Here is a 12,993-nt window from a genome sequence, read left to right on the forward strand (position 1 = left end):
CTGCTACATAGGAGAGCCTCAAACCAATGATGTCTATGTCATCAGCGTATGCCAGGATCTGGATCGACTTATAGAAGATGGTCCCCGAAGTTTTCACCTCTGAGTCACGGATGGCTCTCTCTAGCGCCAGATTGAAGAGGAGACAGGCGAGCCTATCTCCCTGGCGCAGGCCCTTGGTGGTAGCAAAGGGCCCTGAGAGTTTTCCATCCACCTTCACAAGCCTGGTAAGCTTGGCCGGGATTCCAAAAGAGCTCATTGCGTCGTACAGTTTTACCCTGGCTATGCTGTCATAGGCGGCTTTGAAATCAATGAAGAGATGGTAGGAGTGGAGCTGTTGCTCCGCCATCTTCTCCAAGATTTGCCGCATCGTGAAGATGATTACTAGTGATAATAGTAAACGTAAAAAACTTCAAGGAAAAAATGACTGATGACTCAAATATTTAACAATCATTGTCTCAGCCCCATGTTGGATGCACCAGGCTCCTTTCACGGGTCTCCTTCACGAAAATTCTCTTGCATGAGGTTTCTTCGATGAGGCCCTTTATTAGAGTGTCTTTATGCAAGCCCCTTTATAAAAGGGTCTTTACACAACGCTTTTAATACGAATCTTTTTATCTAAGGCTTCATACACAAGACAACACAGCCAAGAGCAGACAGGTTCCTATGCGACTGCCTACTCCTTCCACTGCAAGATCTTCAACAGTATCACTGATAAGCCATTTAAACAATGTCTATAATTAAATTTACTTATCATTCGATGTTCATTTTAAACTCGGTTATAATTAACGCTTTTTTTGTTTTTCATGACTTCCGATTAAAACGACCGCCGAGATGACTATCGCCGTCTTTTTCGTCTTAACGCGTGTGAAACATTCGTTGCAAAAAGCACCAAAGGAAATTGTAAAACGGAGCAAAGAGAAGTTAAAAATAAAACCTTTACATTAGAATTTAACATTGTTAAACTAAAGCAGGCATCATTTAAAATAATGAAAAAACGACATCTTTTGTCGTTAAAACGATCTTTATAATCCTTCCAATAGAGCATTGTTCAAGAGATAACAAAAAACCTCCTCCACGGAGTCATGTTTGAGACACAATGAAGAACACAATGCAGATCCTTCATTCAAATGTACGGCACTTCAAGCACCACAATACAAACGATCTGATCCTTTATGAACAAACCATTATACGCACCCGGTGCACAAACACCCTAATAGTCCGTGCGGTACACTTTGCCCCACTGCAATGGATCAAAAGGATAAATGCTGCTGATAAAAAATTAGGTACAATTAGTCATCTCGTAAAAAAACTCGCTTTCGGTTTTTATTTCTGTTTAACGCATTTGACTGTTACCAACTAGGTCTACCGGTCTAGCTTTGGGGGGTTTTTGGTTTTTCTTTCTTTTGCTACGACTAGTCTAGAGACGTTCAGTTTGTGTGCCAGAAAGGTTGGTTTTCTTACATGGTAATCTTATACACTTATACACCTGTCCGATCGGTTTGCTCCGCTGCCGCTTACCGCTTTGAAACACTTCATACACGTGCTAGTACCTGTTTGCGAGCGCATTTCCCGACTTCTGCTAAAAGACGTTCCTTCGCTATCGTCATTTAAATTACAAAAAAAAGACATTAATTAAATATAATAAAATTTTATTTAACAAAAGAATATTATTCTTAAGAAAACAATATTTTCTATACTTGTTTCCTAGGATCCTGCTTTCATGTATATCGACCATGCTTGCAAGTGCTCAAGAAATGATATACGAATCATCTCCGCTGCCAAGCTATTTAAATATAAATTTCCATACAGTAACAAAGAAGAGTAATTTGATCCCTGGTTTGATCTCACGAAAAACCAAAACAAAGAACTGTTTAGATACTCAAAACTGTACGCCACGCTTCCGTGAAAGTAATCCCATCCGGTGCTCCGATCTCCTTAACGCCAGCAAACAGCTTAACCACGAGCTCCCATAATACTAGATATCCGGCAGTCCCTGGTGTAGGTTGAAACCTCGGAAGAATGCCTTGTTCTTGGCACAGTTGATGTCGTGCAGCTCGTGATCACATACCTGCGGATCGGACCCGGGCGCATACAGCGCACTAAAGTCGGGCGCACCATCCTTCGACCCGTCGCCGTAGTGTGGCCCACTACCCGTCGATGACAGATGACGGTCCTTGCCGATGCTCGTACTGCTCGCGTTCCGCATCAGGTGTTGCTGGTGAGCCTCGCACCGGTACTGCGTCGCGCCATGGCCAGCCGCTGCCGCCCGGTTAACGAACGGCAGTGAGGTTGTGCCGAGGCGATGCAGCGTATTGATGCTGCCGGTGCTGAAGGTACGCTCGAGTATGTCACCCCAGTACTTTTCCGAACACTCGACGTCCGGCCGGGGTGTGTGGTTGGCCGACCGGCAGATCGTAGCCGGCGGTGGACCCGGTGGTAATGGCAGTGATGTTAGATGATGGTCATACTCTAGACTTATGCTACATTTTTCCTCCAACGAACTTTGACTTCCGGTACACTGAGAATGGAGAGCGAGCGAAGTTTGTTAATTTCAAACAGGACCAGATTTTTTTTTTGTATGCAGTAAACAGTTTAATATTAAATTAGCTCTAGAGTCCTAGAGGTTATATGTCATAATTACAATTTTCCAATAGAAAATAATAAGTGATAAAGTTAGAAATGTTTCATTAAAGCAGGGGTTGCTATCAAATTGCATAACAATCAGCTTTGTGGTGCTGGTTGCATACTTTCAGGCGTATCTAGCAGAAAATTTAAAATTTCTAATATTTCTAGTTGCTGTGTGATTTGAGTTTAAGTACTGTTCGTTTTATGAAAACATAACATTTATTTTTAATTTGCTTTACATATTTTAGTAAATAATAAATCAAAATTAAACATTTCAATACATCTTTCAATAATGAATTGAAGCCCAAAAATGCTTTCAACAATTATTTTATAATGAATGTTCAACTTCAATCTATTTGGTTGTATAAAAAACGTAATAAAAATGCATTAACTACAGTTCCATTAATACGTTTTCGTGTGTTCAAGTTCAATATCAATAAAAACCTTCACACTAGCACATACCTTTGACGTCAAGAGCTCTTTGCAAATCTTTCGAAATCGCGCGTTCAACAGCCAGTAGAGAAAAGGGTTCCAAAAACTACTACTTAAAGCTAGCCAAGTGACAAAGAAATCAATTGGTGGTGGTATCTGCAATGGTAAAACAAGATCGTTTTGAACGTGTGAATGTGAGTGTTTTCGCTTGCTATTAAATTAATGTATGATTCGAAGCGTCAAGCGAGTGGAAACGAATCATGGCCCTCAATGAGGTGCGCTATCGTCAAATGTGATACATTCTTCAAAACTCGATGGATCGAATCCTATCGCGGAAATGTGAGCGTAGAATTCGGGTATCCACTGAGGGAATAGGGATATTTGGTACAGTTACAAGTGGAAAATATCAGTCGTTCGATCCCCTTTTTTTTCTCCGTTGCCATTCACCCGAATCGTGACGATGTGCGAATGAGTTTGCATAGTTTCCGAACCGTTGGGTTTTGGTTTCATTAACACGGTGCCACATGCAAATTCGCTCGCGTTAACACGGGACCAAAGTTCAAAGGTAAATAACCGTCCGAGTGTTTTGGAGCAAGGAGCATGATGGCTTGATTGTGATGATGTTGGATATGAGAACTTCTCGGTATCGTCCAAAGCACGTTGGATGGCGACGAGGGGCGATGGCTTAAACGTTTCCGGCTTTGTAGGTATCATCAAACAAGCGAACATTTTGATAAGTTTGTACGTTAAAATATCTTTCTCCGAAGAACGAACTACGCAAACGGGGTCAAAGGTTCTTCCGGACCGTGAGAGTAATCAGAATGCTAAGGACAGCGGTGGTTGCTCACCAGTATCACTACTCAAACTTTATCCCGTTCCTCGCTAATGAGCGTCCCGCAGGTCTCGTAAGAGCCGGATGCCCGGATTTACTCACCTTCGAACCGGTGCACGTGGCCACTATCTCCAGTATCGTCCAGGGGGTGATTATGACTATAAAACCTAATGATATTGCTGCCATAGTTCGCGACGTCGAACCATGTATCTGCCGGTCGTCCTTCACTGGAAACTGGGACTGAAAGGTACAAAAAACAGAAGCAAATACTTGCGTTTTACTAGCGTGAAAATAAAATGTCCCATAAAGCGGACGCTTCTCGTGGGCGATGTGTGCGATACAAAGTGTGTGTTTTTTTTAAATGGTGTTTTTAAGGCTACGATCAAGAGGAAACACATAAAAAGGGAACACCATAACATGGACGTGAGATTTGTCACTGTGGTGCCACTGTGTGCCACAGTGCACATTATGGCTCATCTCCAATTCTAATCACCGCGTTGCATGTTACACCACAAATGTTTATTTATGACGACAGAAGACTTGATAAATGATGGCACATTATTGTTCGCACGTATCGCTTCTTTTCCTGGCCTGGTGTGTCATACATCGAGAGTTGTCAATTATTGTTTCTTTTAAATCATTTCATACTTTTGGTGTAAAGGGGTTGTTTTGACGATATGATTTCTTCGTTCTTTTAAGAACCAACTATAACGCACGATAAACCTTTTATAAATATTTTATATAGTTTTAAATGTTTGAAGTGACCACGATATCAGTATAAGCAACCGGTACTCATGTTAGCGGTTAGGTGATACAACAGTAAATCAAAAACCAGCATTAAAGGGCATAAGTTCGTGATATCGTGATAATAATATATGAATCTCAAAATTATTTGGTTCTTCTTCAGAAGGATCAATAGATCAAGTGAATATTCACCAACTTTTTGAAAAGGTAATAATTCAAAGGTGCAGAATGCTTAAACCTATTTAAGGAGGAGCCGTTGCAATGACGAGCTTTATGCAGAAACTAGGCTCGCCGTTGGGCTGATGTTATGTTATGAGAATGGCACCGGACGACACAGCCAGTTTTTAGCCCATACACATGGACAGAAAAGGTTTCTTAGGCCCCCGGAGTGATACATTTACCAGAACAGCTGGAATAATAAATTGGCAGACGGTGCCAGATCTTCAACTTCACATCCAAAGCTATGTAGTTAATATGGTAGCCGATGTTTTTACCTTCCAACGGCAAAGAAACGAATAAAATATGATCGTTTTTCTTTATCAAATCTAGTAAATATTCAACTCCTTGGAAAGATTATTCTTAACACACTCAGCGACAAGACTTCTTTTAGGTTATTAAACCCCATCGCCAGCCTTTGAAGTTTGTATGAACAATTCTACAACACACAAGAGCGGCAAAAGATCCGTCATCAGCATGATTGTGCAAAAACTTTAATAGTGTGTGTGTGTCATGAAGGTCTCATACACAAGTTGACCACACTTGTGGCAGCATTGTACGTCTTGTCAAGCTTAAAGAAAGTTATTTTCGGAGCAAAACATTGTTCGGTTCAGTAACTCCGTGTGTAATGAACTTTCTGCCAGAATTTTCTAAGAATAGTTTTTTGGACCCTTTGTTGAAACATAATCTCCAGGTTCTCTTCTCTCTCTCTCACTTGAAGTTATTGCTAAAAGGTAGATATAACTTAAATTCGGGGCAGTAGTCTGTTGGTCGTCTAAATATATTTGATAGAATATAAAACCAATGCACTCTGTTGTCATGATTAGTATTTCATTAAATTTATTTTATTCTATAATTTTTGCAAATTGGTAAATCGCTTGTTGCTCTTCAAATACAAAGTATTTCCACACCAAAGTTATCACGCACAATTAGCAGATCAACACACTTTAACCACCATTTTACGAACTCCAACTTTCGCTTACGCTTTCGAGAGCAAATTCATTCCTTCATCCCAGCGAGATGCCCCACCCCATGTATGGTTCTTTTCTGGTAAGCCGTAATGTTTTCCTGACACATCGCTCACTCCCTACCATCGTTCCACCAAACTTTCCTTGCTTCCTTTCTCCCCCACGACAAAGAAGTTGGTGCTGCTTCTGTTTAACTGTGCAGGCGGGTGTCACTTGAAAACGCATAAATTATATCCGATGTACATACATGGTACATGGGCCCGTGCCTTGTGAGTTCCCTGTTTTATTCGTTCCCGTATCGAACTCGAAGCTCGCTGCACTGTATGTTTTGTTTCGGAGAAGCATCCAGAAATAGCCGGCCACCCTGGATGCGGCCACATCAGGACATCACAGACGGACGGACGATACCAAAACCCGCTCAGGGATCGTATCCCCCGCTGGGGTAGCGTTGGCCGGGTTTTTTGTTGCAGTTGTGCTGTGCAAGTGTGAGCACAACCGGTGACACAGAGGTGACAGTTTTTCTGCTTACTGCCAGGCTCACCGTCACCGCCATGCACGACGAGCTACGTAACAAGCACTTGAATTCAGTAAATGTTTTGCGCACCCACCCGAGGTTGGTTCCGGGGGCGTTCCGATCCGTTCAGGGAAGCTTCGAAGGCTTGGCTTTAAGTGTGTAATTAAGTAATGAATTACAAATAAAGCATGGTGTGTGAAAATCGCCTGGGAAACGGTGCACATTGTTGCTCACACGGAAGAAGCTTCTTTGTGATTGCTAAGTCAATGTTTTTTAGTGTTCTCTTGAAAGTTATGAATGAGAAGTTATAAAAAATTTAAAAAAAATCCTACTTGAGTTCCATTTTAACTTAATTTAGCTGTGAAGATTTGGGGGAAAAGTTTATTGTCTGAATACTATCGTGAGAGTTATTCGAAATATTTAGTTTGTAGTAGTTGTACAGAAGATCTTGAATTATGTAGTGGCATGGGTTGTGGTCGTCTTGTGAGCTCAACATGTGTACAATAATTCGGATAGAAAACCCCCGTACAAATAAGTCTTGACCAGCTGATTGCTTAAATTTATGTAGTATGTTCGTTCCCTGCTTAGCTTGCTGGTGTACACTAAAGAGTTGCACCGATCTCATAGTGACCGTACCATTCCATACATTAAACCTTTTGAAATATCTTTCCGAAACTAATTATGAAATTCCTCTCATTCAATTTCCCATTCTGGATGGAATGTAAGCTAGTGCCCTCGTTCAGAAGAGCCGGCAAGTCGGCTTCCAGCCATCCACCGGCGAAGAGAAGAATACTTTAATGTTTTGGAACTACTTGGAAACACATGGCTGCCTGTAACGTTGAATCTGACGTGAATTAGATACAATAAATTTAAAACTTTCGCTTAAAAGAAATAACGTTTGATCAGTATTGAAAATCGTTTAAATCGAAAATTCTTTAAAGCCATGTTCCAAAAAATCGAATATCCCGGAAGACAATGTATGTCTAAATTCAACACCCGGAAGCGATGACATGGCTTCCCTATTCGAACGAACTATCGGGGCAACAGCAGTAGAAGCAGTAATCAAAAGTCGATTATTGCGTGTGGCCGTTTGCTCGAATCCTATCGACGAAAATCTCGAGTATCTTCCGTGTTTCCGGTACTGCACAGTGCAAGCTTTCCATTCGCACCATCAACCTTAAGGGAATTGTAGCAGATTGAGACACAGATGGAGACGCCTGGTGCCCGGTAAGGTCTGTTCCAACATCCACACATATAACACACCGGACCGTTAGTGCGTGACAGAGGTAAAGAAATGATAGAGCAAAAAACTAGATTTGCTACTACAACTGGTGACCAGTGCTTAGTTTACTCGTATGCTGTTCGCATTGCGTTTGCAAACGGATGGTAGGCTTCAGCCACAGACTTGACTTTGCCTGATCGTGTCGGGTCGGCAAAAGAGCGTCGGATGATTTTGTCGGCAGCAAAAGGCGTACCAACTCTCCATCAAGACGGTCCCAGTGTCAGTAAAAGCAATATTCAAAAGCCATTAAGACTTTTTTTCACTGTATGTCCCTAGCTCCTCGTACCTCGATCGTACGCATCCCTTCGACTTTAGAACCGGGTCGTTTTTTTTCCTTCTACAATTTTCTCCAACCAAACCATTGGAGATACTACCAGTCGTATGGAACGGTTTTTTACTGCCTTCACGGTGGACAGTTGCTCGTGCTGGAGCGTATTACGTACGGGAAGTACGGAATTCGAAACTCCAAACCAGCTGGGTAACATCTAAAAAATCAAATAGGTGAAGAGTGAAGGTCGTTCGACGTAAGCGGCACAACGCCTGTACACGATCAATGGCGAGTGAAGAGAAGTGGGCTAAATTTGGGTGAATTTTGTCACAAAACCGAGTGCTAGCACAAACCGTCAGTGACCAAGGTTCTCGGCAGAAGAAAGTAATGCCTAGTGAAACCGTACGCTCCGTTCGGTTGTGCATTATGATTGTCGCACATGAATAAATTTGCGGCCTTTGAATATTTAAGCGATTTTGTACGCTTTTTCTGTGCCACGTGAACGTTGTAGGTAGAGAATGCGAACGATCGGCCGGAATTGTAAAAAATAAAACAAACCCAAAGAAAACGGGAAGAACAATAAAACAGGCTCCAACTTCGACGGCGATGTGGAAGAAAATTAAGAAATTGAAGCCGGGGTCGTTTGTAAGTTAATAAATTTATAGCCGACGAGGAAAACAAACATTATGCTTACGGTGTGAAAGGTATCATAAAATATATTGAACACCATTACGAGTACGTGAACCGGAAGAGTGCGTATCGATTCGTTGTCCTGCCTGTGTTGTTGTTCCCTTCAGCAATTTAAGGATCCGTACGATGGGATACGATTGTACGTAGCGTGGTAAGGACAATATTTGTAATAATGTAATTGCTCGTCAATTAATAAGAGGGATTTCGAGAATAGGTCACATGTACAACACTTGAATGAGTTTCGTTCTGTTTATTGGGTGCTCATCCATCACAAGGGTGGCAGTTGTGGTTAGCTGGAAAATCGATATTGGCACCTTGTTTGCATAGCTGACGGTTTTGGCGAAGAATGTTGCATAGTGTTATATCAATCGTTCCAATAATAATGGTATCATTGATAACTGTTAGTCAAGAGTGAGCGATATAATATCTAAATCCTTGATCCTTGAATCCGTTCCATTTAAAATGGGCCATAGGAAAGGCATGAGCCGTTTCGTATGTATTTCGTCGTTTGTATAATACATTATTTTTATGAATAGCATCATAGATAACTTTAAACATCATATTAATAATAAAACTGGAATTATGATGATTGATATCAATCAAATAAGTGTTTTTGTCACTTCTTTCATTTGAACAAAAAAACAAAGTTTTGTTTTAAACACTAAACAAACTTTAAAAAAACTTTTGTTTTAAAACTAAACAAATTTGTTTAGTACTTGATAAGAATTTAAAAAATAATGAAAATTATTATTTTTACGTGGCTCTACCCCTCTCTCTCTCTCTTGAGAGGTCTCGTCCGACAATTTCAAACTAAGACTTGGTTTTTGCCGTAATTTGATAGTCAGTTCTGCGTACGGAGAGGTGGTCTGAATGGGATTTGAACCCCGGTCCTGCCGTGTGAAGTCCGGCATCACTATCGCCTCGTCCACCGAACCGCCTTAAGTTAGCACTTTTGGTTTAATGCTTTGAAAATTGCTTGCTTTTCCTTAACGAAGCATAAACCGTGTTTGTGTATCGCTCGAACGATTATGTGATATAGTGTGATAAATAACTTTCATCTCTTTCATCTTCTTCTTCCTGGTCTATAGTCTGTTCTTTCCCGAACGATTCCCGGTCTTGTTGTGTGAAGGGCCGATTCCTCTACCTTGTCTGCAACCGGCCTGCCTCAACCCACAACTAAGTATTGCTATTTAATTAGTATATCTGTTAGTCGTAGTTGGATTTTTTACTCCATTGGAACGGCCTGGCCGTATTGTTCTGTTGTTGGATATCAAAGTTAAAGACAATCACTGGAAAGCATCATGCGATGTGTTATTAAAACTCGGCATCGAGTCTGGAGGTTCCCGAGGTAGTAGCGGTTCAGGTCTGAAAAGAGTGCAGGACTAAAATCGGTTTATTAAATGTGTTAAGGGAAAGTCTTTCAGACAAATAATTAAAAAATGTTCATGATGAAACTTTAGCCTGGTACTGAAAAGAGAAACCCTTATGAAGAATTCGCGGAGTTTCGGATCGATGTGTGTTGCAATATTTACCAAGCGTCGTGTTCAGATTCCAAATTCGAAGAGGGTTATAATTGTGTTTTCTGCCCTATTTATAAACTTTCTGAGTGCCCCCCACGCGAGCGACACTCATCCTTACTCACTGTATACTTGAAATATTTCGTTTATCAAAAACTTGACGAAACTAGCTTTCGTCAAGTATGGTGTGACGTCTAAGCGTAAACAAAACATCTAAACGTAAACACCTTATTCTTTTTAATTCCTAGAAAAGCTCAAACGATTTCAAGAAATTCTCGCAAGGAACTGTTTATAAAATTCTCACTGGAAACGATGTGTTGGTCGATGAGATTCTCTCTAAAGACTCATTTTTTTCAGGGATTAACAACACAGATTTTCATCCAAAGATCATCTAAGTATGGAAACTATGCAAAACTTCAGTAAAGGGATATGTGTACGGAACAATTTTTAGAGTTTCTTTTAATCATTAGAAAGAACTCAGGTAGGAGCAATATTAAATTGTCTTAAAATATCAACGATATATTACAAATTGCCCACTGCAAAACATATCCGTACACACAGAACATCCCCATACACCAATACGCACACGCACACACAGAGTGTTGACGTTTGCAATTTAATGTAAGACCCGGACCGCTGGAAAGCTTAAAGCCTCGAGTTAATTGAATCTTCGAATCAAATTATCGGCTTCGAAAGGGAAAGCATAAATCAACCGTTCTGCTTTACACAATTTCCTGTGGTAATTATTTTGTGCTGCTCGGCATTCGCCTCACATTCCCATCCCGACTGGTGGTGGTTCAATCAACACAAGACATGTGTATAATTTACGCGATATTCATTAGTGCGGTTTCAATTGCGACCATGCATGTGAGTGTGCGAAAGCGAGGTCTTCAAGCGAGGGCGCGAGAAGCAACGATTCAGTCGGGATGGGTGAAATTATGCTCTTAAGCACATTTTAAATTAGAATGAGAAAGTTGTTTTCAAATTCTTTATTACGAGTGTTGGAAATTCTGCAAGTATATTTCTGTAATCAACTTCAACTATACATTGGGATGGGAAATGATCACCAAGGCGGTTCGATTGACTTTCAAAATGCAATTAGTTTGATCACGTATAGCTCCAACTTGCAAGGTCAGTGGCTACGAGCAAAGTCAGCTCTATTAGCACCAATAATCACACCATTCCCGCTCGCCCGAACGCAACACACATGCAAGGTCCAGTAATTAAATGACAACTATTTCATATCCTCACGTTCCGTAGCGCTGTTCCCCTTCCATGTCTCATTTGGTTGGTTTGCATGCTTAAGCCACCATTTTGTTAGCTCATTCGTTGCCATTAACATGGCGTGCCGTACTTCCGCACCGGGACACACATTAAAGCCCTGTTGGCCGCTGATGTTCGTCGCGTCGGTGCACATGCACTTAATGGGCTTACATTATGGGGGTCTGTTGCCGGGTAGTAAAGCCATCGTAAAGCTATTAAAGTGAGCAAACAGTTGCATCTAACAAGTGGCCATATATGATGATACTGTTTGCGCGGTGAAAAGCGCTGCACAATATTTGTGTGCAAATTAAAAAAGCTAAAATCATTGCAATAAGCCCAACATCCCGCTGTAGGGTCATTAATTGAAATCTGTCTCTTAACGACATTGAAATGCAGTGAAATCCAGCAGCATCTAACGTACGGCCAGCGAGCGGGGCTGTAAAACATGTTGGCTTCTGTGAAATCATACTTACGAGACACGATTACCAACTGATTTGCATCGCAGCATAATGAGATACAATTTACATAATAATCAGTGTCATCGGTGCTGCTAATTACTGGGCTGCCGGTATAATCGCAAACACTTGACGGCAAACCGTACCGAATGTGCTGGAGAACGTGAATAGCAGCCAGTCACAGTGCGCTGCACGTGTACCCGACCAGCGGCGGACAATTATCGTAGGCACTTATTTTGTTAAGCGTAATGTAATATTTTAATGATTTACATTGCGCGATGATTTTATGAAAAAAGGAATTGGACAAAAGGATCCTGTTGGTACATTGATGCGTTGGATTACTTGCTGCCTGAATGGTTGCATCATATCGCGGGCAATTCAGTGAGAAATAATGTGAAGAGTGGTCATCATCATCATCATCATTTCTTGGTACTTACAATTATCGGTAAACAACCTTTTAATTAGCCTAGTTCAAGCTTAGTTTAACATTTGTTTTGTTTCTTATACAATAATCATTAGGGCTAAGAAGGTATACTAGTTCATTAATCAAAGCTCTCAAAACAATTTTTAACTTCTGTTGCATTTTAGTTTGATGTTAAATCTTAAAACTTTTTTTACATGTTTTCATCAATTATCAATATTTTCAAACAATTACATATTTGATTTAACTACAATTATTTAAATAATTTGAAGGTGATTCCAAGTCTAGAAAAAATAACTTCATCAATTTATGTAAAAGAACAAGACCTGGTTAGGCGAAAGGAATAGGTTTGTAGCTAAATCAACTGATTTGAAGCATTCTTCAACAAAGAACTAAGAAATAGGGAGGTGGCTACCGATATCTGGTTGAAATATCAAGGTTTATAATATCTTCTCATTCCTGGAGACAGATAAAAACGTTTAATAGAGGACCGATTCCAGCTAATCATTAGTGTTGTATGACCACAAAATCAAGACAAGGATGTTGAGGAAAACCGAAGCTTCATCGCTGTGAAACGTTTTTCCCAGGATTAGAGCATTCGTCTTAATTGGGAATAATACCCCGAAGCTGTTAAAGTCGTTCATTTAATAATCTCACTGAGTGAGTCGCAAAGAAATCTTGAGAAGAAACATCTGTTTGATGGTCATTTAGACTACAGCAAGTAGCCAATTCCTACTAATATTAGGAGTGCATCCTAGGTCGCAAT

General features: G+C 40.7%; 1 protein-coding gene across 1 annotated transcript in view; it reads right to left on the reverse strand.

The window, feature by feature from the left end:
- Positions 1-1,293: 1,293 nt before the first annotated feature.
- Positions 1,294-12,993, reverse strand: part of LOC118504197 (5-hydroxytryptamine receptor 1A) — a 64,765-nt gene continuing 53,065 nt past the window's right edge. The window contains exons 6-8 of the mRNA XM_036038376.1: positions 3,992-4,129; positions 3,088-3,213; positions 1,294-2,518 (exon numbers count right to left, since the gene is read on the reverse strand). Of these exons, the coding sequence (XP_035894269.1) occupies positions 1,976-2,518; positions 3,088-3,213; positions 3,992-4,129 (807 nt within the window). The 3' untranslated portion in view covers positions 1,294-1,975. The remainder of the gene's footprint in view (positions 2,519-3,087; positions 3,214-3,991; positions 4,130-12,993) is intronic.

This window comes from Anopheles stephensi, chromosome 2 (assembly GCF_013141755.1).
Source record: "Anopheles stephensi strain Indian chromosome 2, UCI_ANSTEP_V1.0, whole genome shotgun sequence".
Lineage (NCBI taxonomy): Eukaryota > Metazoa > Arthropoda > Insecta > Diptera > Culicidae > Anopheles > Anopheles stephensi.